Here is a 23,387-nt window from a genome sequence, read left to right on the forward strand (position 1 = left end):
GGGGGCGGGATCGGGGGCGGGGCGTTCTTGCTAGGGCGGGGCTATCCGGGCTGGGGGCGGGGCGAAGAAGGAGGGACCAGGCGGGTGCTCGGGGAGGGAGCAGAGTTTATGGAGGGATGGGGGCGGTTGTGGCTGCCCGCGGCTCCCAGCCGCTCATGAGCAGGTAGGACTGGTTGGCGATGTCGGTGCTGGACAGACGGCCCCCAGCATGCTCCGGCGGCGGGCCCGCCTCGCGCCGCGGGCCGGGCAGCACCTCCAGCAGGCAGGGCAGGACGGCCTCCTCCGGCGGCTGCTTGTCGAAGGCGCTGGCCTGGGGGGACACGGAGTGGACGCGGTAGGGGCTGCCCTTCGAGCTGCCCCCGGGAGCTGCTGAGCCGCCCTGCCCGCCCCCTCACCTGGCCGTGCTTGCTGCTTTCCTGAAGGAAGCTGCCCAGAGCACGGTGCAGGTCAGGAACGGGCGGCCAGAGTTTCTGCTTCACGTTGCTGGGTACGGAGGAAGGGGCATCGAATTTACCTTCAGACTTGAGGTGCCCTAATGCCCCGTGCAAGGTGCCCAGACTTGGTGCTGGACCCCCCCCCCCGCCTGCCCCCGGCACAGCCTTTTACCTGTAGAGGGAGGGGAAGGTGCAGCGCAGCCCCAGGAGCACTGCTGAGAAGAGCAGCGGCACCACCGTAACACTGGGGATGAGCCAGCCTGCATCTGCATCGGAGGAGGAACGCTGGAACTGTAGCCCTTCCCAGCCCCACCACCTCTGAGCCCCTCGCAGCCCCCTGCCCCGTGCTCCCCACCCCATTTCCAGCACTCTCGGCCTCTTGCCGTCAGCCGTGTGGCTCCTGTGGCCTCAGCCTCCAGCCCTGCCCCTTACCCACATCAGCCACGGCATCAACCACAACAGGTTTGGACCAGGCGCTCCAGCTGCCCTGGTACCACGGCCCGCTGGGCTGGGCCCGCACCTGCGCGTGGTAGCGGGACCCTGGCCGCAGGTCCAGGACCTCTTTCCTAGCTGCTCGTGGAACCTGCAGGACCTGCGGGGCAGAGCCGAGCTGGAGGCATGGCTGCTGGGGGGTGGCACCAAGAGGCGGGTCCCGCTTTACCCGACCCCGTGCCTGCCATGTGTCAGCAGCGGAGGTGGGCAGCGCTGCTCGGGGTATCCTGGGCAGGCCTTACCTTCCAGTCATGGCTGTTCTCCGTGGCATAGCGGACCTGGTAGTCCAGCTGCTCTGCCAGCAGCTCCAGGGGCGGCAGCCACTGCAGGCTCAGCCGGCCCTGCGACACTGTTGCCTGCACAAGCTGTGGGGCATCTGTGAGCACTGTTGGTGTTGGGGACAGGCATGTGTCGCTCCTGTGAAAAGGAGCATGGGACACTGTGTCCCCTGTGAGCCAGGCAGGGGCTGTGATGGCACTGGGACTCACCAGCCTGGTGCAGCCAAAAGGGCTCCTTGAAGTAGCTCAGTGTGGGCAGCATGTGGGTCCTGGTGACATTCACCAGGACGGAGATGGCACTGCCAGCCTTGGGCTGGAAGGTGCAGGCATAGGTGCCCTGTGCCCCCTTGCTCACCTCCTCACACTGTTGCCATGCATGTTCCCTGTGGGAAGAGTGGGGAGCCAGTCAGTCCCACCAAAGCATACCCACAGTCAGCATTCCTCCTGCACTTGCCCAGGAAAGCTACTGCTGTGGTGAGGAGGTATGAGGTTGGTGGTGGAAGGGCAGGACAGAGCAGGGTATGGGGCCCACTGTGGGATATTGGGACACAGTGGTCCCTGGGATGTGGCTGCCTGAGTGCCATCTGCCTGCCATGCCCCTTACCTTGTGCCAGCCCCGCTTGGAGGTGGCCGGTAGAAGAGCTGGTGGGAGCTGTGGGTCTCTGCAGGGTCCCAGCTCCACTCGCAGCGCACATGCCGCAGGTCAGGGGTACTGCAGCACAGCCCGATGTCTCCTGGGCAGGGGACAGCCAGGACAGGGAGGGGGCTGCTTCCCCTTGGCCCCCAAAACTTGGGAGTTGCACCTCGCGACTGCAGCCCCAGGCGTGGGTGCCTCCCTGATGTTCCTGCCAGCACCCCTGCAGAGGGGATGGCTGCTCACCAGAGGAGTGGGGTGTCTCAGCAGCCAGAGCCTGCGACCAGGGCCCCCAGACGCCGTCCATGGAGGTACCGTCAGGCTTGCTGCGCACCTGGATGTGGTACCTCACCCCTGGCTGCAGGTCCCGGAGCACCACCCAAGTGTTGGCCTGGACCAGCCTCTGCAGGAGAGGGGCCAAGCTGAGGAGCAACTGCAGGCCCCAAACCCTCCTGCCAATCCCTGACTCCTCTATGTACCTGCCCCAGTGCCAGGGAGGCTGCCCTGGGCGTGTGGGTGCTGACAGTTGACTGCATGGAGAGGTCCCCAGGGTGCTGCCCACCGGGGTTCAATGTGGTGCTGCAGGGCATCCCTGGGGAGCTGGCAGGGCAGCACTGCACCTCGTAGAGGAAGAAGTTCGGGAAGTCAGCAAGTGGTGGCTGCCACGACACGCAGAGCTGCCCTGCAGCCCCAGCCCAGTGGGCAGTGATGTCCAGTGGGGGAGCAATGAGACCTGCAGAGAACATGCCAGGGTGTTTGTCCTCCTGCAGCAGGCCCAGTCCGGGCAATGCCTGGTCCTGCTGGGGGACGCATGCAAGTCTCCTCCCAGGCTGCCTCTGTGCATGCAGGGCTCAGGGTGTTGCCAGCCCCCGTGGCAGGCAGCAGGTCAGGGGACCCAGATCCCCAGATCTGGGGACTGTCCTGTTGTCACAGAGCATTGCCCAGTGAAAGGGACTCACCCACTGCATCCACGCTGAGCTCCCGCCAGTACTTTGTGTGGTTTGTGGTGGCATCCAGGACGCGGAGGTGGAGCTGGGTGAAGAGCCGCACGTCCTGGCTGGGGAAGACGCAGACATGTCGCTTCCCACCAGCCCCACGGGGCCATGTGGAGACCACGCACACTGTGGGCACATCCCTGAGGAATGGAGAGTGGGGTCTTGCAGCACCTCATGCCTCCTGCCTCAAGCCAGACTGGAGGAGAGGCAATGTGGGGCACAGCACCGAGACCTCGGTGTCACCAGCTCCTTTCCCGTGCCATAATCCACTGCAAGGCACCATCCCCATGGGACTGAGGGACAGCCAGGCCCCAGCCCTGCTGCAGGGTGTGCAGCAGCTGCTGTATAGCTTCTGTGGGCTCTCCATCTCTCCTTGCAGCTTGGAGCCACTGGGATAGTCCAGATTGCTGAGACACCCTGACCCCACTGTTCTCTGTCCAGAAAGGAGGAGGCTGTGTCCCCACCATGTCCTACCTGCTGTACCAGTAGTAGAAGTGGCACATCCCAGTTGTTGTCTCCTCCTCGTCCCAGAAGCAGGTGAGGTCCTCAAAGGAGCGGGAGAAACAGAGGATGTCCTCGGACACGCCTGCTAGCAGTGCAGCGTCTGGGGGAGTGTGGCCATGAAGGAGCCCCTGGGCACAAACCCATCCCCATCTCACCTGCTTCCACCTCAGGCACGTGGGGCAGCCTGAGCATGGCCGTGGCACGGGTGCTCTCCACCAGCTTGGCACACTGGGGAGGGACAGGGCACCCATGCTGGCTGCTGGCTTGCACCGGGGTCCTGGCTGGTGCAGGGCTCCCCCCGGCCCCACCACACCCCCTCCTCAGTACACGAGGTCCTTGAGGACAAACAAACATCCCGAAATAGCCCTGTGGTCGGGGGGGGGGAGCTCAGGGCCCAGCGATCAGGGGGAAGCACCCCTGCCCTGCTCATGCCGGAAGGTGCACGGAAGTGAGATAAGGAGGAGCAGCACCCCAGGGAAAGGGAAAGGGCCTGGGGGGCTGGTGTGGGGGCATGTGGTCCTGAGCAGGGGGGATGCCCAAACCCCCTGGGGTTTGTCTGTCCCCTTCAGTAAGCTGTGCTCCCTGTCATTACATGGACAAACTGCAGCATCACACCCTGCAGGATCTCTATCTGAAGCACTGGTAGCTCTGCTAACATATGGGTGTCTGCCCCTGTTGTCGTGGAAGAGGGACAGCCCCAAGATGCAGGTGTGTGATGCACAGGGGTGGTCTTGCTGTCCCCAGCATTGCTCCAGCAGTCCCTACTCCCCCCACTCCCTCTGCCCTGTGACCTGCTCCAGCCCTCTTCCTCCTCCTCTTCCTACCAGCATTTGCTGCCTTCCCCAGGGGTTGCCCCCAGCTTTGGAATCCCACAAGCCCACTGCCAATGTCTGCTGCATTTGCTGAGTAAGTCCATTCTCTGCTACACACCCCTGCACTGCCAGTTGAGCCCACCCTGGGCAAAGAGTAAGTCACAGCTCCCAAGTATTCTTGGTGTCCTGCTCACCCTGTCCCTTCTCTTGCCCTGACCCCCCCCGAGCCCTGTTCCTCATTTCCCAGCCCTGTGTTGCCTTCTTCCCCATGTCCATTGTCCCATCTCTGCCACAGCCCCCCCACCTGTTCTTCTCTTTTTGCCCCTATTATCCCACCCCAGGCCTCATGCTGGCTCCATGGCCTCATCCATCTCTGAGCACCAGGAGATGAAGTGGCCAGGTCCCAGCAGCTCTGTGGCACAGGGACCCATGACATCAGTGGGAGCCCACCCTAGTCCTGTGGGCCATCAGAGCATCTTTGCTGAGCACAGCCCATTTCTTAGGAGGGGCAGCTGCCCAGCTCTGCAGCCCCCACCAGCCATGCTTGGGCAGTGCTGCCAAGCCAGTGGAGAGCTCAAGGCACAAAGCCCTTTTGCAGAGGCTGTGGGCAGAATCCAACCCTGACCCTTGTCCCACTGCCCCTTTGGGGGTGACTAAAAATGTGCTCCCAAGTCTGTCCTGGCCAGAGACCTGGGGTGGGGCTGGAGACACAAGCAGGAGATCAACAGGGTTTTATTCAATTAATGCTTTTTATGGTATTACAGAAACTTCTAAAGGGGCTAAAGAGGCGCCTAAAGAATGCATGATTTCATTCTGAAATGAGACAAAGTTGGGGAGTGGCTCTGGCAGGTGCAGTGAGCCAGACTGGGGCCAGCTATCAGCTAAGATGAGGATGTCCAGCAGGACAGTAAGATCATGACAGCAAGGCTGGTGCAGGAGCCCTGGGGTTAGCCTGGCAGTGCCACTGCATTGCCCATGGTGCAGAGCTGTGCCATCAGATGTTAACTTGAGTCTTGTTCAAACCCTCATCACATCATAACTCTGAGAACTTCTGATGAGTGAGGAGCCCCTCTGCTACCGGAGCAGGACTGGGAGCACCAGGCTGCCATCCTCAGGGGCAGCCCATGGGCAGCCAAGCTCTGCTTGCAGAGAGCATAGATGTTCCTTTACTCCAAGCATCTCAGGGTGTCCCACTGGTGAGAAGTGCACTCCATTGCTCACCCTCCTGGAACACTCCCTGCACACCCTCCTGGAATGCCCCTTTCCCAATCCCATAGATTTTGGCTGCTGTGAGGTGCTCGCTGCCCACACCTGACATTCTAGCTGCTCTCTGGCCCATCCTTTGGGGGAGAAAATAGCCCCAAGGACCTACCTTGGGATGTCACTGGCTCAGGGGCTGACGGTGGGCTGCGGAGGCTGAGCAGAATGGCAGGGAGCAGTGAGAGCTGCCAGCCCTGGCACAGGCAGGCTGCCATCCTGCAACCTGTGTGCCGGAGCCACGCGTGCTGCACTCGTCCCTTCCCGGTATCCTGGGAGCTGCTGCGGCTCCTCCAGGCGATACCTTTATCTGGGAAGTGGTGGCTGTGCAGCTCAGGAAGCCTGGCTGGGGGCTCCCCCCACCCCATCACCAGCACTTCCCTGTGCCTGAAACCACAAGGCCACAGCCCCTCTGCCGCCGGCCGCAGTGCCAAGAGAGACTGCTCCTATCAGATAGGCGGCATGTTCCTGCCCTTGTGGCTACTGGCATGCTGGGAGGATGGGGTAGGAAGAAAAACAACCCCCAAGAAACTAGGGAGGCCCCTGTGTGGGGCAGGGCAGGCTGTTGGGGCTGCTGCCACACGGGAGCACAGGATGTGGCACAGCTGATCTGCCTCCATGGTGTCCTGTGCCACCTGGCACCGGTGTACTCCAGGTCTGCTCTGCCAGCAGCACTGTCTCTGTGGCTGTGCTGGGAGCAGAGCTGCAGGCACAGGGGGCAAAGCCCTCAGAGGTGCTAGTGCTGGTGGTGCAGGAGCAGGGCCACAGTCATGCTCAACCAGTGCATTACTTCTGGTGCTGGAGCGTCTCCCACCCTGCCAGGGCACAGCTCTATTGCACAGCCCAGGGAGCACCAGCCAGGGCACAAGGAGCCACTTGCACGTGTCCCCTGTGCACCAAGGCCAGGTTTGCTTCTCCAAGCCCAGCAGCTGAGGACAACACTAGAGGCACTGAGGGAAGAGCAGCGCCAGCCCAAACTTGCCACAGACAAATTTTGTCAAAAAAAGAAGACCTAGGTGTAAGCAGGACTGGTGACACTGCCCCAGACACTGTCCCCAGCTGGGAGCAGAGAGGGTGCAGAAGTGGTATGTATCAGGCTGTTTGTGAGGGCCAGTCCCCATCACTGATTCACTGGGGACCTCAGGGATGGGGCAGAGCTGCAGTTCACACCAAAGAGCACAGGACCCAGCTGGAGGAGCAGGGCCATCCTTTAAAGACCAACCAGCTGAGGGGAAGCTGCAGGAACAATTTTTAAGCATGCAAGAGGCAGCTGTGCATAGGAAGGACATAGTCTGTTCTCCATATCCGTTTGGGGACAAGACCAAGTCTTAAATTGTGTGTGTGTGAAAAGATCCCAGTTGGATCCTAAGAAAACCCATCTCCATACCATGATGAGACCCGGGACTTGTCTGGGAATGCTCGGACATTCCTGGAGATTATCACAGGACCCCAGTGGGAACAGGATTCTGAGGAGTGCCCACCACAGCAGCAGATCCTGTTCCCCAGTGCTGTCAGTGGGGCAGAGGTGGGTCCCCACCAACACTCCTCTGGACCCAGCTGTTGCATGATCTTTATTGTCCATAAGGCAGAGCTGACATCTCCAAAGGGCCACTGCAGAGCTGGATGCTGTGCACAGCCATCATTGTCTTTTTGCACCCAGCAGGGTGGCCCCATCCCATGCCAGCAGCGCTGCTCACAACCCCTGGCACCATTTCAGGCTCAGAGCATGCTGAGGGCTGCAGCTGTATTGCTGCTTCCTCCTCTCACCCAAAGCTTGAGCATTTGTGTCCGTGGGCTTAGGCAGTACCCTGGCTTCTGAGGAAGGCCCTCTCCTGCCTGCTCTGCTGCCAGCACCCTGCTGCTGCTTGTCCTTGGGGGCCACCCCAGCATGTCCCAACAGTGTGGGGCTCTTAGTGGCTGGCACCATGCCAGGGAGGGGACAGCACAGTCCTGCTGCAGGGAAGGCACTCTTGAGAAGGGGCACTGCCATTTGGCTGCTTGGCCCTGGAGAGGATGAGCAGCCCCTTGTCCCCACAGCACTGTTCCAGCAGGCTGGGGCCAGCGCAGCCTCACGCCTCCTCGGCGGTGGCATCAATCCCCGCGTAGGTGAAGTTCTCGAACAGGGCCATGTTCACGTAGGCCTGTGGGGGAACCCCAGTTAGGAGCCGGTTGTGAGCATATCCACATCTATCTCCTGTCCCCACTAGCATGCTCACGGGCACTGTGCCCTGTTGTCTCCCTACACCCAAAAAGTGATGGTGGAGTTAACCCCCATACATGGTTCTGCTGCCACCACTCACCTTCCTGGCCTCCAGCATGCGGATGAGCTGCATGGAGATCTGGGCGAAGGGAGGGCGCTCGTAGGGGCGGTCCCGCCAGCACTGCCGCATCAGCTCGTACCTGGGGGCGGAGAGTCGTGGGCGGCTCAGTGAGCACAGGAGGAGACGGGACGGAAAAGCTCCTTGTGGGAGATGGGGGAAGCAGGCAGGAAACTAAAGCCGAGGAAAGGTGTTTGGGTGTGGGACCCCAGCCCATTCCTCAGCCACAATGCAGAGTCAACCAGGCAGAAGCTACTGGAAGGTGGTGCGAGCCCTGTGGGGCAGTGGGGTTAGGTTACGTGGGTGCCACCACCAGCCCAGGCTCTGTCCACTTACACCTCGTCGTCGCAGTTACGCGGCTTCTCCATGCGGTATCCCTGCGGCAGCTTCTCATAGAGCTCGGCACACGTCATCCCGCAGTACGGTGTCCCCCCTGCAGCCAGAGACACCCAGAGCCTGAGGAGGTGACAGTCCCTAGGGTGTTCCCCCCAGGGCCCCAGGATAACCAGACCTACAGGGACCTGAGTGAAGGCAGGGGACAGGGAAGAGCCTTACCCAAGCTGACAATCTCCCAGAGCAGGACACCGAATGACCACCTGAAAGGAGAGGAGCCAAGGCTGTGACAGAGTGCCCAGCTGTGCCTCGCTGATGAGCACAGGGCAAAGCCCAGGGTGGAACAGGCAGCCAGGGCTCGGGCTGAGCCAGCAGCTCCTCAGGAAGATGCACCAGCATCACCTCCTGCCCTTGCAGCATCCAGAGCAATAGCATTGCCTCTGTGACTGTACCAGAGGGGGTGGAGGCGGCCACAGCCATGCCCCAGCCTGGTGCCCCTGCCTGCAGCACTTACACATCGCTCTTGGTGGTGTACACGCTGTAGTTGAGGGACTCGATGGCCATCCAGCGAACTGGCAAACGGCCCTGGGGAAAGAGAGAGCCACCATCAGGGCTGGAGGAGTGCCTCCTGGGGAGAAGACAGCTGTGATCCAGCCAGTCCTACCATGGTGGGTCGGTCACACCAATGGTGGGCATCCTGCCCACCACACTGGTGCAGGCCCCATGGGGATGCTTCACTCCTGGCTCACCATTGTCTTCTTCACATAGACCTCCTCCCCTCTGGAGAGGCCAAAGTCAGCAATTTTGGAGGCCAGGTTTTCTCCCACCAGAATGTTTCTTGCTGCCAGGTCCCTGTGAATGAACTGAAAAGGAAGAGCAGTTAGCAGGAGCTACATGCTCCCTCCTGCTGGTCCCAGGGACCTCATGCCTCAGTGGGGAACCCCCAGGCCTCAAGGAGAGGGTGATCTGAGGGGCTTGCTGGGATGTACCTGCTTCTCACTCAGGTACTGCATCCCCTTGGCCACATCTGAAGCAAACTGGAGGAGCTGCTGGGATGTGAGGGTGGAGGCAGTGCCATGCTCCTTGGCAAAGGCTGGGTCTGTCTCCAAGACTCGGCTTTTGCGCAGGAAGTCGAGGAGGTTTCCATATGGAGCATACTCAATGGCAATGTACAGATAGCCTGGGGGGCAGGAGGAGGTCAGGCTACTGGGGCTCTCCCCAGCAGAAAGGAATAGAGGAGTCAAGGGCAGAGGTTGTGGGGCAGGGTAGAATGGGACAGCTCTCACCCTTGTTCTCACAGGCACCCAGCAAGTTGATGATGTTGGGGTGATGGCCCAGTTTGCACAGCACCTCCAGCTCCCCGGCAAAGTCCCGATGGTCATTCTCTGAAGCAAACTCTGGAAGCAAAGAAGGGATGAACACCTCAGGCTACAACAGGAGCCTTTCCTCTGCTTCTCTGCAAAAGAGTCCTGATGCTCCCCAGCACAAGCATGGCCCAGGACACAGCTGCAGCAGTCAGCCCACCCTGCCTCCTTCCCCCAACACTCACCTTTGAGCATCTTGATGGCTGCATTCATTTTCAGGCCGTCTTTTTTGATCATGGCCCTGATTACCTGCCCAAAATTGCCCTCCCCGATCATGTCCTCAAACTTGATGTCTTCCCACTCCAGGATGGGGTAGCTGAGGGGCTCAGGCTGCGGCTTGGGCCGGCGTGTGAGGGTCAGGGTCCCTGAGTTGAACTGTAGGATGGTCTCTTCCCCCTGGCAGATGGAAGCAGGTGAGGTTAGAGGCACCGGGCACCTGCCCGCCCATGCGGCAGTCCCAGCAGGACAGGAGTCATGGGCAAGGGTGGGCTCCGCACCCTCTCCGTGTGGAAGTGAGGTCTGGCTGCATCCGGGCTGGAGGCTATGGAACGTGACCTGGATCGGGCTGGGACCTGGGGAGCAGGGGACACGGTCCTGGCGGGGCAGGCGGCACTCACCGAGCCAGACTGGTACGTAAAGGTGCGGCGCCGGTGGAAAAAGTTCTTCTTGATGAGGAAAAGTGCCAGGAGAGCAAAGAGGATGGTGAAGCAAGTGACGGACACAGAGCCAACAATGGCCAAGAGTAGCTGCTGGTCTGTTCCCGCCTGCTCAGTGCCCTGGCTGCCCAGGCTGGGCGGGACGCTCAGCACTCCTGCCAAAAGGAGGGATGGAGGGTTGTGGGCCATGGTCAAGCCCTGCCTGGCCTGCACTAGTGGCCAACCACCATGACAGCAGCCCTCTCCCAGCACCAAGATCCCCAATGAAGACACTATAACCACATCCAGAGCTCTTGGTGCCACAGTGGCACAGAGGGGGAAGTGTCACTGCCCAGCTCCTGACACTGAACCACTGGTTTCTGGACCTCCAACCAGCTTTGGGTCAAGCCATGATCTCCTCCCATGCTGGCTCTGCTCTGCTCCCCCAGCCCCTTGATTCACATCCCCCGCTGCCCAAGGCAGAGTCACTCTGTAGGAGCCATGATGTCATCATGCCACCCCTGCCCCTGTAGAACTAGGAGGAGCAGGTTTTCTTAAGACACCAAGAGTTTTGATCTTGGGCTGCTGCTTCAGAGCCACGCTCAAAGGTTGCCACAAGCACCCCAATCATTCTTTGCTGATCAGAATCTGAGCCCAAGCTGCAGCAGAGCTGTGAGCCCTCTGCCTGCTGGGACACCCCTCTCACCATCCCCGAGGGTCTTGGCTTTCACGGGCAGGCTCCATTCCCCTGGCACATGGGAGTTGGCACGGACACGAAACTGGTAGCTGGTGCTGGAATTGAGGCCCCCAATGATCTTGGTGGTCTCGGCGCCACTGTCGGTGTCAATCCACTGCGGTTCACTGGTGCCTCCCACCTGCTGCAGCTCCACGATGTACTTGGTGATGCCCCCATTGGGGTACTCGGGCACCTGCCAGGAGAGCCTGACCGCGGTGTCAGACACGGGCTCTGCTGAGAGCAGCTGCGGGGAGGAGGGCCCTGGGACCAAGAGAGAAGAGTGTCAGGCCCAGAATGGGGCTCCTCGTGCTGCTGGGGCTCAGTGCTGCTGCTAGGATTGGACCCTGTGGATGGCAATGGCAACCAGAGCCAGGTCAGCTTTGAGGGATCTTCAGGGATCCCTGGCCCCTGCTTGGAGGAGGTGGAGGTGCTCTCCATGTACCACAGTGAAGCAGGACTGTACTCCCAAATGTTCCAGCCACACCATCTGAGGTCTAAATGCCTGTGTATTGACTAGCTCTTGTGACATTTTATTTCTTTAGGCCTCCGTCACATACTGCCTACCCACCACCTGCTCTGAGCCCCCCCTCCTGCCTGCCCACATCCCTAACCCCAAATTTCAAAATCATACAAAGCTCATACAAGCAGAGAGCAGAGGAGACCTGTCATCCCTCAAGCCTGATGTCTATCAGTCCTCTCAATGTGTACTGTACGGTGCTAAGCCCTCCCAAAGGCCTCATGCATGCCTTCCTTGGTTGCCAGAAAGCTTGGTCAGGCTGGTGTTCCATCTCTGCATGGTCTTCCACCTACTCCAGGAGCTCTGTGTGTGTGTGCCCATAGGTGGGACTGCAGGGCTCCCAAGCCCTAGTGACCACAGCAAAATTACCTGGCAGCAGGGTTAAAGCAAACCAAAAGGGAAATATTTTTTTCATGCAGAGTATAATGATATAGAGGAACTAGTTGCTACAGGGTATTGTAAAGGCTGCAAGTATAGACAGGTTTGAGCAGGGTGTAGAGAACAGATCTGTTTGTGAGCATCACTCATGATGACCTGAATGTCACATTCAGCTTAGGATGTTTCTCAGCTCCTTGGTGCTGGAGACTGCAGGGTCTAGTGGGGAAAGGAGGGCCCATTTTCCCCAAACAGCTGGGATAAGAAGCAGCCAGACCTGGGGATGGTTGCTGTTACAATTATAACTGATTTATCATTGCAATTCCCTGTTACAGTTCCCAGCATTCCACTGGACTCACCTTTACTGTTGATCATGACCTTATAGGGGTCAGAGGGTGGCCCCAGGCTGGTGCAGTGATACACCAGCACCTCCAGCCTGTACTCCTTGTTAAACTCCAAGCCCCCGATGCGGGCAGAGAGCACAGAGATGGATGTGATGTTTTTCTCAGAGACCAACCGCCTTGCAGAATCAAAGAGGTGGACAATGAACCCATGTGCTGGCTCATGGTTGCTTGGCAACTTCCAGTTGACATGAAGCATATTTTTCTCTTCTACGGACCAGCCTTCAATCACAGGTTTGACTGTGGGCTCTGTAAATAAAAAGGCAGCAAAATCTCATGGCACATCAGCTGTGAGACCTTTCAGGCTCTGTGTTGTGCAGGGTCAGGGTCAGGGTCAGGGCCAAGGAGATGGAGGCTCACCGAGGCAGTCAGTCACCATGATGGCTTCGGGACCCTTGCTGCCCTCCCCACCAGCCCCTGGCCGGCTCAGCTGCGCCTTGACGATGTAGGCGGTGACTGGCCGGAGGTTCATGAGGGTGATGTTCTCGCTGTTGTCGACTGTTGGTCAAGAAAACATGTTAAAACCATGCCCATCATCCACAGCCTGCCCTGACACTGGCATCCTCCTCAGCATCACCACAGGGGGCCTGGTATGGAGACATCTGCCCACCCCAGATCTCACCCTCCCACACACAGGTTCCCCAGCCCTGTAGGCACATACCCACAATGGATGACCATGCTGAATTGTCATCCTTGGGCTTGTAGAAGAGCTTGATGGAGGTGATGGGTCCATCACCAGAGAAGCTGTCCACAGGTGACACCACGAGCTGGCGACTCTGCTTGGCCAACAGCCGGGGGGCGCTCAAGGGCACTGGTGGCACTTGGGGGGAAGAAGGGAATGACACTGGTGGGACTGGGAGCAACAAGGAGGAGAGCATGGATACATCTGCCACCTCTTGGCTCCTTCCAGCTTTGTCAGGAGAGTCTTTTATAATCACCCAAACCTGTCTGCTGGCACTGTAGCCGACGATGGGAGGCGCAGGGGTTGTTATCGCCACACCATGCTGACAGCCACCTGCAGCAACCCTGGCTTGTCCTGCTCATGCCACCACACTTTCCTCACCTCGGATATTGACCTTGACTTTGCGGCTGTCCTGGCCCCCCGTTGTGGAGACCCGGCACTCCCAGAGCCCCGTGTCTGCCTTTGTCAGGTGCCGCACCTCAAACTCGCAGGTGATCTGCTTTGGCTCGATGATGGTTTTGATGACCTGTGGCACAGAGGGTGCTGTCAGTCCCTCCACTCTGCCCCTGGCTCAGCCCCCATGAGTCTCAAGCTGCCCAGCAGCTGCAGGTACTCTTGAGGGAGCTGTGAACATGGAGATGGTGGTGGGGCAAGGGCATGGGGCAGTACCTTGAGCACAGTGCCGTCAGCCTTGCGCAGCTCCACGCTGTCCCTGGTGGGCAGTGGGTTGCCAATGGCCACGCAGCTGATGATGGGCTCTGAGCCCAGGTTGAACTCCAGCTCTGAGGCCAGCTGGATGATCTGGGGGAACCGGTCTGGTACACAGAAATCAACATTAGGGCTGGCCCTGCTCCTCCCCTACAAGAAAACCTGGCACCTTTTCTTGGACCCAGATGCGGCCAGACTGTGGTGCCAAGGGAAAGGTGATGGATGCTGTGGTGCAGCCCTGATCCCCACCCCACATGCTGGGCTCAGCAACACTCTCAGCACAGATAATGCTGGGATCCAGACCAGATGTTGCCCTTGCAATGTCCTGGTTTCTACAGACTTGGAGTCTAATTCCACAGCCAAGGGGTCCTGCTGAACCAGCTGGCGAGACCAATAGCCAGCGGCCCTCCCAGCCACTGATGAGGAAAGAGCCAGCACCCACTAGAGGGTGGGGGATGGAAACCTGCCACAGCCCCTGCCAATCTCACCTGACTTCTCACAGTGCTGCCCATGCCAGCCTGCTGGGCAGACACAGCCACTGAAGCGGTTACAGCTGCCTCCATTTTGGCAGGTGCACTCCAGGGCACAGTCAGGGCCGTAGAATCCTGCGGGACAGGCTGTGGGAAAAGAAGAGCTCACTGCTACCCCTGGCCATGGCACAGGACCACAGAGACAGCAAGCAGCTGATGCAGGCAGCTGTACTGCTCAGCCTGTGTTGACCCTCAGATATGGAGAGGGTTGCAGAGGTGCTGCTGGAGAGCAGCCAGGCCCTGGAGGAAGCCCAGCTGGGTGAGAGCTGGTGGACACCCATGTCCCTGTACCTTGGTCACAGCGGGAGCCACTCCAGCCCGAGGCACAGGAGCAGCCATAGGGGTCGAGAAGGCAGAAGCTCAGCCCCCGGCAGCCCTGGGCTCTCTGGCATGTCTCCTGGCAGTTGCGGCCAAACTGGCCTTCCTGGCAGGCTGGAAAAAGAAGCATGGTCTGCTCTCACCCACCATTCATCCATGCACTTACTGCCTGTGGGTGGCACAGAGATGGCTCGGGTGCCCCAAGCCCCGTATCACTACCTCGAGGAGACATGGGACCCATGTGGCTGGGCCAGCCACAGAGGGCACTGAGGGTGGGGAGGAGCTGGGGATGAACAGGGCATTTCTAGACACAGTGCTCAGATCTAGGGGTGCAAGAGATTCCCCCACATATGCCCTGGGCACAACACCCAGTGCTGGGCAGGCGGAACCCACCTCTCTCACAGCGGGTGCCCATGAACCCTGGAGGGCAGATGCATTCTCCAACGTGGTCATGGCAGATGCCGCCGTTCAGACAGTCGGGACAGTCCTTGTCACAGGATGGTCCCCATTTCTTCGCAGGGCAGGCTGCAGAGAGAGCAGAGAGGGCCAGGGTGCCACCTGCCACGGGGCAGGGTACGGCTGTCCCCAGTCCCAGGCAGCCAGGGCCCTGCTCACCTCTCACGATGAGGCGGTAGAAGGCACTCCACAGAGGGCTGTCCCCCATGAATGTGGCACTGTAGACACCGTTTTCGCTGACACTGACATTGGGGAGTGTCAGGACGACGTGGTCATCCTGCACCTCGCCCCGGTCCGTGGTTTGGTAGTAGGTGCCTGCAAGGGGACAGAGGGTTATCTGTGACCTCCCATGCCCACAGGGCCAGTGCCAGGCACCAGCTGGGAGCAGCTCCAGCCCTGTGTCTGCTCTTGGAACTACTTGCCGTTTCTTTTCCACATAACATCTGTCTCCTTCCTCTTGAGGATCCTGGCAGAAAAGGTGGCCACCTCAGCAACATTCACAGACTGTGTGGCCTTCACTGGGAAGAGGTGGGCTGCAGAGGAGGAGGAGGCACAGATTGCACAGCAGTCACCCCCTGAGGGCACTCACACCCGAGGGCAGTGCTGACACCTGGTCACACCAGGACACACCCTGGCATGTTTCTGCTGGAATGTGATGACACATCTCCCTGTCCACTCCATGTTGGACCCAGGACCCCCCAAGTCTCTGCAGGAACTGGGCTCCCTCACAGCCTCTTCAGGCATATACTAAGGAATGGGATTTGGCACCCTGCCCTCTGACCAGCCGGCCATCTGCACAGGATGCTGGTGGCAGCAGTCTGGGGAGGTGACATCTGAACAAGTGTGCATGGTGCACCCCGCCTGCTGGTGAGGTGTGGAGTGCTGCAGGCAGGGAAAGCAGGGCAGGGGAGGGGAATTAAGTGTGCAGGAGGCTGCACTCCAGCCCCCAGGACCAGCAGCCCCATCATGGCTGTTTTCCTGATTCCCCAGGTGCTGGGGTGTGCAGCAGCAATGAACTCCTGGAGTATTAATGTGAGTCAGCCAGACCCCAGCCTGAGCACAAACAGAGCTATAAATACCTTAAGGCCTGGGAAACCAAGCCCTGGGCGTGCCAGGACAGACACAAAGGAGGACACAGGCGGCTGCTGATTTTTGGAGCCTGGCAGTACTCCAGCTTGCATACAGTAAAAGGAGCCACGCCAGGCTGGAGCTAAAACACATCCAGCCCTGTGTCCTGCCCCTCTGAGGCCAAGGACCAGGAGGAAGCAGCACACGCTGCAGACGCCCAGGGAAGGGCACCGCAGGTCACACTTGGCAGTCATTTCCCAGAATCGCCTCCCCATGTATCCCTCTAGTTGGGATCTTTCTTCCATGGACTTTGAAGCCCTCAGTGGTGGGCTCACAGATTTGGCACTCACTCTGTTTCAATCCACCTCACACCCTGGAATGAAAGGCAACAGTTCCCTGGGGACCCCCAAACACAACACTTTGCATTTGTGCACACAGATTTACCTGTCACCCCATCACTGAAGCCCTTCCAGGCTGCATCTCTCCCCTCTCTCCCACTCCATAGTGCATCCACCATCTCCCCAGGCAGCTCAGGGACAGCAGGCAGCATGGCTGCTTGTTCAGCTCTGCACCCACAGCTGGTGACACAGGTCCATGCAAAGACCTTGTGCCATGCCAGTGGGAACTCCCTCGTGTGACAAGAACCACTCCTATTCCTACTCTCCCTTTTTTTAGTCAGTTATTTACCCATGCAAAGATCACTCCTGCCACCCCCTGGGTGCAAAGTTTGTCTCAAAGAACCTCTGAAAGGGATTTTTCCCAGTTTTCTCCAGGAATTTGAGCAGACAGTATCAATTTGGTCTTTCACAGCATCCTCACTGCAGCCACCCCAGAGACCCTACCACTGCAAACTCTTTCTCAGGGACCATACCACCATATATTCTGCTCTTTATTACAGTTTGTGCTCTTTTTCCAGGTTCTGACTTGAGTTTTCAGGCTGTAACTCCCTACCCAGAAGTTTTAGGAAAGTCTGGTTTCCCAGGGGCAGCAAGACAGCCTAGCTCACCACACACCCAGCCTGGCGATGTCATGCTGCTCCATTCTGCTATTTATCACCTGTCTCTTGCTAACAACAGTGGCATTTTAGACAGATCCTCCAGCAAATTTTCCCAACCTTTCTGTTGTACACACAGATACAAAAATTTTTAAAATGTTGGTTTTCTGCAGTTGTTTTTCTGGGTGTCTTTCTGCTCTGGAAAGTGTAAAAGATTGTTTATTGACAGATTTAAACACTTCTGAAATTGCTTCTCAGGATCTCTTTGGTTTGCTTTACTTTGTTTTTTCAGTAATGCTTCCAAAATTTATCAAACTTCCTAAGTTCTTCTCCATGCATGACCTTTTGAGAGCTGCCAGCTTTCCTCTAACAGCATTCCCCACCCACTGTTTAATCACCCTGGCCTGCTTTGGTGTTCTCTCAGGCTAAACAGGAGAGATGGCACACACCAAGCCACTTCAGTGAGTTCTGTATCCAGCTCTCCTGCAAACATGCAAATTTTTTGCTTACTAATTCCTTTATTTTTTTACCTTCTCCTCAAAACAGAGCAATAGAAGCTTCTTAGAAACTTGTGAAAGAGACACATTTTTGGCACTTGTAACTCCCAGAGGGGCTCCTCCAAAGCACTATTTTAGCCTGGCTAAGTGGACCCAGGAGTGGGGGCTGACTGAGAACACCCCACTGTCCCAAGGATGGAGCCCCAGAGTCATCATCTCCATCTATGATTTATGAACAAGAACATCTGGGGGTGCAGAAATTCCTCTGTGCTCCTCACCCCATGCTGCTGGTCATGTCTCCCACACTGTCTCCATTGGCCTCTGCTCCATTCCTCAGTGCCACCCTGCTTGCTCAGACAATCTAGCTCTGTTTCCAACAGCACCACTGCCATTTTTCAGCTTGAGCCTCTTTACAAGGACAAAAGCTGAGTCCTGTTCTCTGGGGGATGCTTAGGCCACACCAGCAGCCCTGTGCCCCAGCTTGGAGACACTCAATCTCCTTGCTGAAGCTGTCTTAACACAGGCAGGGAAAATTGTATCCTCTCCTCTTATTCTGAGCAAAAGGACAGCTGTTTTAGCTAGACTTTCTAAAAACTAACAAGAAAGCATCCTGAGGCAAATATCACAGAAAATTTCAGTCCTAATAGGAGTGTGCTGCCCCAGGTGGTGTCCCTGCTGCTGGTCAGTCCAGGGAGGCCCTTTGGATTCTTATGACCCAAAATAGGAGCAGAAGACGAGCCCAGCACTGCTCTTGGCTATAGTGCAGTCTGGCAGTGCCTCTCAGCAAGCCCCACTGCTGGAAGGGTGATGTGCTGCCCCGGGATGGTGTTTGTCCAGCACCTGGGGAGGCTGCCAAAGATCTGTCCCAGCACTACCTCCTCCCCTTGAGCCTGTGGTGAGGGCATGGGCTGGCACAGCTCCGAAGGGCTACCCCCTGCTCTGGTTAATGATTTCCAGACCCCACAACCTCCTCCAAGGGCACTCAACTTCCTCTTGGACCTTGCCCTTCTCCCAAGCCCCATTATAAATACAGATTGCTCCTCTACGGAGCTCGACCATGCTCTTCTAGCTGAACATCCCTTCCACCTCCCTTCCATCTCCCCACCAGCAGGGCTGGTGGACCCCAAACATAGCTTACGGGTCACCACTGTCCCCTCACCCCCCTGCCTGGTGCTGGGATTGTGAAGCACAGGGCAGGCAGGTCCCCTGTGCACCCGACTGGCAGGCAGGGGCCTCCTGCTGCCCCCAGAAGGCACTCACCATTGTGGCTGTTGTGCACATAGACCACCTGGGCCTGCTCGGTTGGGGTGCGCCCCAGGCAGTAGAGGATCCCCACCAGGTCAGACTTGGAGAAGCCCCTGGCCTGGACTTGGTTGCTGCGGTTGCGGTAGTTTTGGAAGCCCATTTTGGGGTGAGTCATCACGATCTTGTTCTCCCGCTCGATCTGCAGGTACCTCACGTCGTGCTCCCCCATGACACAGGAGAGGAAGAAGTCAGAGTGGGACAGGCTCTGCACGTTGGCAACCAGGGTGATGTCCAGGATGGCCCCTGGGGAGAGGGAGCACAAGAGCACATCACAGCTGGGCAAGAGCATGGCCGCACCAGCCCTGCCTCGGGGCCAGATCCTGTCACCCCGATGTCCCCCCCTTTCTAGGACATTTTTGCCACCCCTAGCCCAGAAGGCACAGCCAAGGCAAAGCAAGGTGCATTGCAGACACATTGGGATGACACAGTCCACATTTCTGCTCTCCTTTTGGAGACCCCAGCTGGATCAGCTCCCCAGCATGAGCCAAGCATGTATCAGAATGGGGGTCTTGGGGTACCTCTCCTCCCATGTCAGAGAGAGACAGCCAGGGGCCTCTGAGAGCTCCAAATGGCTGATCACAAAGGGACATTTCCTCCCTCCCAACCCTGCTCCGATGGCGCCACTGAGCTTCCACAGCTGCCTCTTCCCACCAAGCCACCCTGAGGCAGGGGCTGCTCACTTAAGTCAGATGAAAAGGAGCAATTTACCTGCCAGATGTGGGAAGAGAAGTAGAAGATAAAGCTGGAGTCCCATGTCCTTGGAGCTTGTTCCAAATCTGGCAGAGGTCAGAAAATCCCCAGCATTTCCTGGCTACGGGGCTCAGAGCTGGAGGCTGTGGCTGCCTAGGAGCTCCACGTGAGCAGCAGCTCAGGTCCGCTGCTCCCTGCCCATGTCCCCCATCTCTTCTCCGTGCTGTTGCTTGACTTCCAGGGCAGCTGGGACCACCTCCTGTGGTGCATAGCCTGGACACGGACTGAGAGATGCCCCCGTTTCTCTGGCTCTGTGGCCAGCCAGCTCCTCAGGAGCAGGGCTTGCTGGCCAAGGGGGCCCCGGGATCCCCTGCCTGGTGGCAGCTCTTCCAGGGAAAGGCAGCCGCCCACCCCTCCAGGGCTAGGGCTGCGTGCTCAGGGTTCCCTGAGCCATGCTGAGATCCTAGCCCAGGCAGGAGGTGCCCTGACCCTGCTTTTCGTCCAATGTTCAGAGCGCCTCATGCCCCAGCCCGCCCAGGCAGTGGCATCCTCATCCCCGCGGTGCAGCCCCGTGGCTGATGGCTGTGGGAAGGGCTCTCTGGAGCAGGGAAAGGAAAGGGGCCAAGGGGCCGTGGCTGGCGGCGGCGGCGGAGCCAAATCCTGTTTCCCATGCGGCGTTTCCTGCTCTCCACCCATTGTTTGGAGACGGCCCTGACTCCAGGAGCCGTCGGGAGCAGCCCTGCACAGGCTGTCCCCCGGGGAGCGGCGTGCGGCGGGGCTGAGGCCGCGCACACCTCGGGGCGCCTCAGCCTCCCGCCGCCACGAGCCGGGGTGCGAGGCACGGCCCGCCCGGGCTCCGGGGTGCGAGGCACGGCCCGCCCGGGCTCCGGGGTGCGAGGCACGGCCCGCCCGGGCTCCGGGGTGCGAGGCACGGCCCGCCCGGGCTCCGTGCACTGCCAGGGCTTGACTCGTCCTGCAGGGGCCCATCGGGGGGGACACTGTCCAGCTTCATAGGGGCTGAGTGGGAGCACGGGCAGGGCGCCAACGAGCTGCCCAGCTCACACGGGAGCGTGGCCCCTGCCCGAGGAGAAAACCCTGTGGTTTGTGGTAAACATGTCTGGGGGGAAGGGGAAGCAGGAGAAAGCCTGGCTTTCCCTGAGCACTTTCCCATGCACAGTGCTGGCATGGGCACAGCACAGCATGGCCTTGCTACAGCCCAGCCCCAGAGTGTCTCCCTCTCAGCATGGAGGCTGTGCCAGCCACCAGCAGGCTCCAGGCTCTTTGCCTGGCAAACGAAAAGTGTTCCTCATGAAATCGCCATAAGCTTCACGCACCAAACCTCACACTGCTTCACAAATCAAACTGTTCCCATGTGAAAAGCCAGGGCTGCCAGGGAGTGAGTCTCATGTTTTGATGTGTCCTGGGCCCATGCTGTATCCGGCCAAAAATCTAAAGTACACATGGAGAGGAAAGGGAAATCCATTCATCGCTTCCGACTATTTACAGAGTGCTCTGGGGCCGCACGGTGCCCATGGCATGCTGAGGAAGGGATGGCAGTGAGCAGGGGCTCCCACAGTGCAGCTGCCTGGCCACCCCATGGCAGGAGGGGGGAGAGGATCTGAAAAAGGTAGATACCAGGTGCAGCTGCCCTCATTTGCTTGGAAAATGAAGCTGGCTGTAGGGGCTAGTCAGGTTAAGAACTGCATGCTTACATGTGCAACTCATTCTGTGCTTCCCTGGCAGCTGTGGGGGAGTGCATCACACAGAGCCTGAGTTAGAGTGCATTCAGTGAAATGCCCTGTTTTGGGAGGATCCATTTGAGGATGGGATTATTCATGCAGAATTTTTGTGGAATGGGAGCTATATGGGGTCATTCTCTGCATCAGGCCATACCCAGGAGATCTCAGGAATCCATTGAGGAATCTGACCCAATGTGATTTGTTGTCTTGTGTTTTTTTCTAGGAGCACCTGGATAAGAGCTGTGCTGTCTATATGTGTAGATTCCTTTGGCTGGAGGTAGGGTAGGAAACCTTAGTGGGGAGTTTTGTGGCCAGCTAGGACCTTACAGCTCCAGATTAAGTTTATCTGTCTCCAGGGGAGGCACCAGAGAGATAGGCACAGCTGAGCACAGCCGAAGCAGCTCTCCACACTTGCTCTCCTGCCACATGGAAAGCTCCAAGTTGCCCAATCCATAGGACACTCCAAGCACCTGAATATCTGCTGATTTCATGATCCTCAGCTTTTTTGCTGAATCACAACATACTAAAAAAAACCCCAAAAACAAAAAAAACCCCAAAGACTGAAAAAATTACCACTTTTTTTCATTTGCACATTCTAATGCATGGCACCACGTGCCAGAAACCATAACGCACAGATACACTTCCTGATAGGAAATGCAACCCCCCTGCAGATCCACCAGTGGACTGGGCTGCCTCAGCAACACTTTCTAGCCCTGCTTCTCTGGATACTTGTTTTGTTTTATGTGCTCAGTGTGTCCTAGGGAGGCCCTGCAAAGTTGGGCTAAGGACTCATCCTACCAGGCAAAGGAGCATCCTGAAAGTGGGGTATATTGAGTGGGGTATCCCCAGCCTGCCTGGGCAGCTGGGAAGCAGGAGCTGCCTGCTGCCTTGGCATCCAGCACATGCCCACAGGATGAAGGACAGGCTGCTGGGAAGCCCTTTCCCTGAGGAAAGGGTGGATGTGCAGCTGTGGAGGGGCCCTTTGGCAGCTGGGGGAGGAGGGGCCATCCTGTCCCAGCTGCCGACAGTTCCGAAGTGCTCTTGCTGGCAATCGGCTTCCTGTCGATGAGCAGGCATGGGACCAGGGAATGGGGAGCAGGGAAGAGAGTTTGGGGCTCCCCCTGCTTCAGAGGCAAAGCCAGGAGCAGGTGCAGCCAGCACTTTCCCTGCCTGGCCTGTGGCTCTGCCAGCCTTGCCCACTCACCTGCCCCATCACCTGTGGGCACAGCAGCAGGTCTGGCGTGCCAGCAAACACCCATGAGATGCTGCTTTGACGTGATTTCTCAGACTGTCACTGACTCCATGGCAGGATTGGAAGGGAGAACTACTGTTAAGTGGCAGGTCTGCATGGGGGGTGCCGAAGGTGGTGGGGCACTCCCGTCCTCTGGGACCTTCATGAACAGGTGCTGTTCACTGAGCTGCTGCTGCTGGCCCCAGGGACCTGCCAGTTTGCTGCATGCTTTAAACACCTTTCTGCTGGAATTCCAGCAAGACCTTTGTTTTCCTGTAGGATACTTTCCTGCTGCCTCAGCCCCAGCTTCCCCCGACGGGGCTGGCTGTGTGCCCCTGTCCCAGGTGTGTGGACCAACATCTGGACCAGGCTCAGGCTGCTCTCCTCCAGTGCAGCATCTCAGGGCAGATGCCACAGCCGTGCCCCCTCCTCCCTCTGGAGGCTCCCCAGCCCTCCCAGGGTCCTGCTGCCACCTCGGCAGCCCCCACGGCACCCACAGCGCAGCCGGCAGTCCTGCTCAGCGATCACGGGCGGCCACACGGCTGGGAGGTGATGGGGCGCGGCTGTTAATGTGTAACTGGCACCGCCACCTTTCACCAGCTCGGGAGGAGCGGGGCCGCGGCGCAGCGGGGCCGGGGCGGCAGCCAGGCCGGGTCCCGGGCGCTGCTGAGTGCGGGGCCGGCCTGTGAGGACTCGGTGGCGGCCCAGAACCGTGCGGCCGCGGCCACAGCTCGCCCGGCAGGGCCGGCTCTGCCGGCTTCCCAGCTTTCCCCGAGACTTGTTTTTCTGGCCGGAAGTTTCCTGGAGCCAAATGGCTCCTACCTGCCTGCTCTGCTGGGTCTGCAGCCTCCTCTGCGCCTGGTCAGTGGTGATGGGACACCCCTGCAGCCTTGACCACCAGGTAGGGGGGCCGTGGGGGCTGCGGCGCGGGCAGCACTGGGGGTGGGCAGGGCCGGCTCCTGGGCCTGCAGGACAGCTGGGGTGTCACGGGCAGCGGGGCCTGGCAGGCAGCTCCTGCTCTGCACGGCTCAAGAGAAGACGAGTGATGAAAACCCACGGGAGGCAGCAGAGTTAATTGGGAGAT

At 58.8% G+C, this 23,387-nt stretch overlaps 2 protein-coding genes across 2 annotated transcripts; both read right to left on the bottom strand.

Moving 5' to 3' along the window:
- Nucleotides 1–106: 106 nt before the first annotated feature.
- MPL (MPL proto-oncogene, thrombopoietin receptor) lies at nucleotides 107–6,855 on the bottom strand. The gene is given in 12 exon segments (XM_066555998.1): nucleotides 107–310; nucleotides 396–483; nucleotides 607–733; nucleotides 804–1,026; nucleotides 1,169–1,311; nucleotides 1,415–1,587; nucleotides 1,809–1,938; nucleotides 2,085–2,241; nucleotides 2,318–2,571; nucleotides 2,798–2,973; nucleotides 3,317–3,437; nucleotides 5,522–6,855. Coding segments are annotated over 12 exon segments (2,049 nt in total). The 5' UTR covers nucleotides 5,775–6,855.
- Nucleotides 6,856–6,964: 109 nt separating this feature from the next.
- Nucleotides 6,965–19,828, bottom strand: TIE1 (tyrosine kinase with immunoglobulin like and EGF like domains 1). The gene is made up of 23 exons (XM_066555997.1): nucleotides 19,352–19,828; nucleotides 18,599–18,886; nucleotides 15,202–15,312; nucleotides 14,939–15,094; nucleotides 14,717–14,848; nucleotides 14,297–14,437; nucleotides 13,964–14,092; nucleotides 13,437–13,582; nucleotides 13,149–13,293; nucleotides 12,747–12,905; nucleotides 12,446–12,583; nucleotides 12,044–12,334; nucleotides 10,763–11,053; nucleotides 9,919–10,232; nucleotides 9,607–9,817; nucleotides 9,344–9,454; nucleotides 9,047–9,237; nucleotides 8,807–8,920; nucleotides 8,572–8,642; nucleotides 8,280–8,320; nucleotides 8,061–8,157; nucleotides 7,707–7,806; nucleotides 6,965–7,547 (listed from the first exon to the last, which is right to left on the bottom strand). Exons 1-23 carry the CDS (start codon nucleotides 19,395–19,397, stop codon nucleotides 7,476–7,478), a joined length of 3,495 nt encoding a protein of 1,164 aa, XP_066412094.1. The 5' UTR covers nucleotides 19,398–19,828; the 3' UTR covers nucleotides 6,965–7,475.
- Between the last annotated feature and the right edge of the window lie 3,559 nt (nucleotides 19,829–23,387).

The sequence above is a fragment of the Molothrus aeneus genome, chromosome 9 (assembly GCF_037042795.1).
Source record: "Molothrus aeneus isolate 106 chromosome 9, BPBGC_Maene_1.0, whole genome shotgun sequence".
NCBI classification, from domain to species: Eukaryota; Metazoa; Chordata; class Aves; order Passeriformes; family Icteridae; genus Molothrus; species Molothrus aeneus.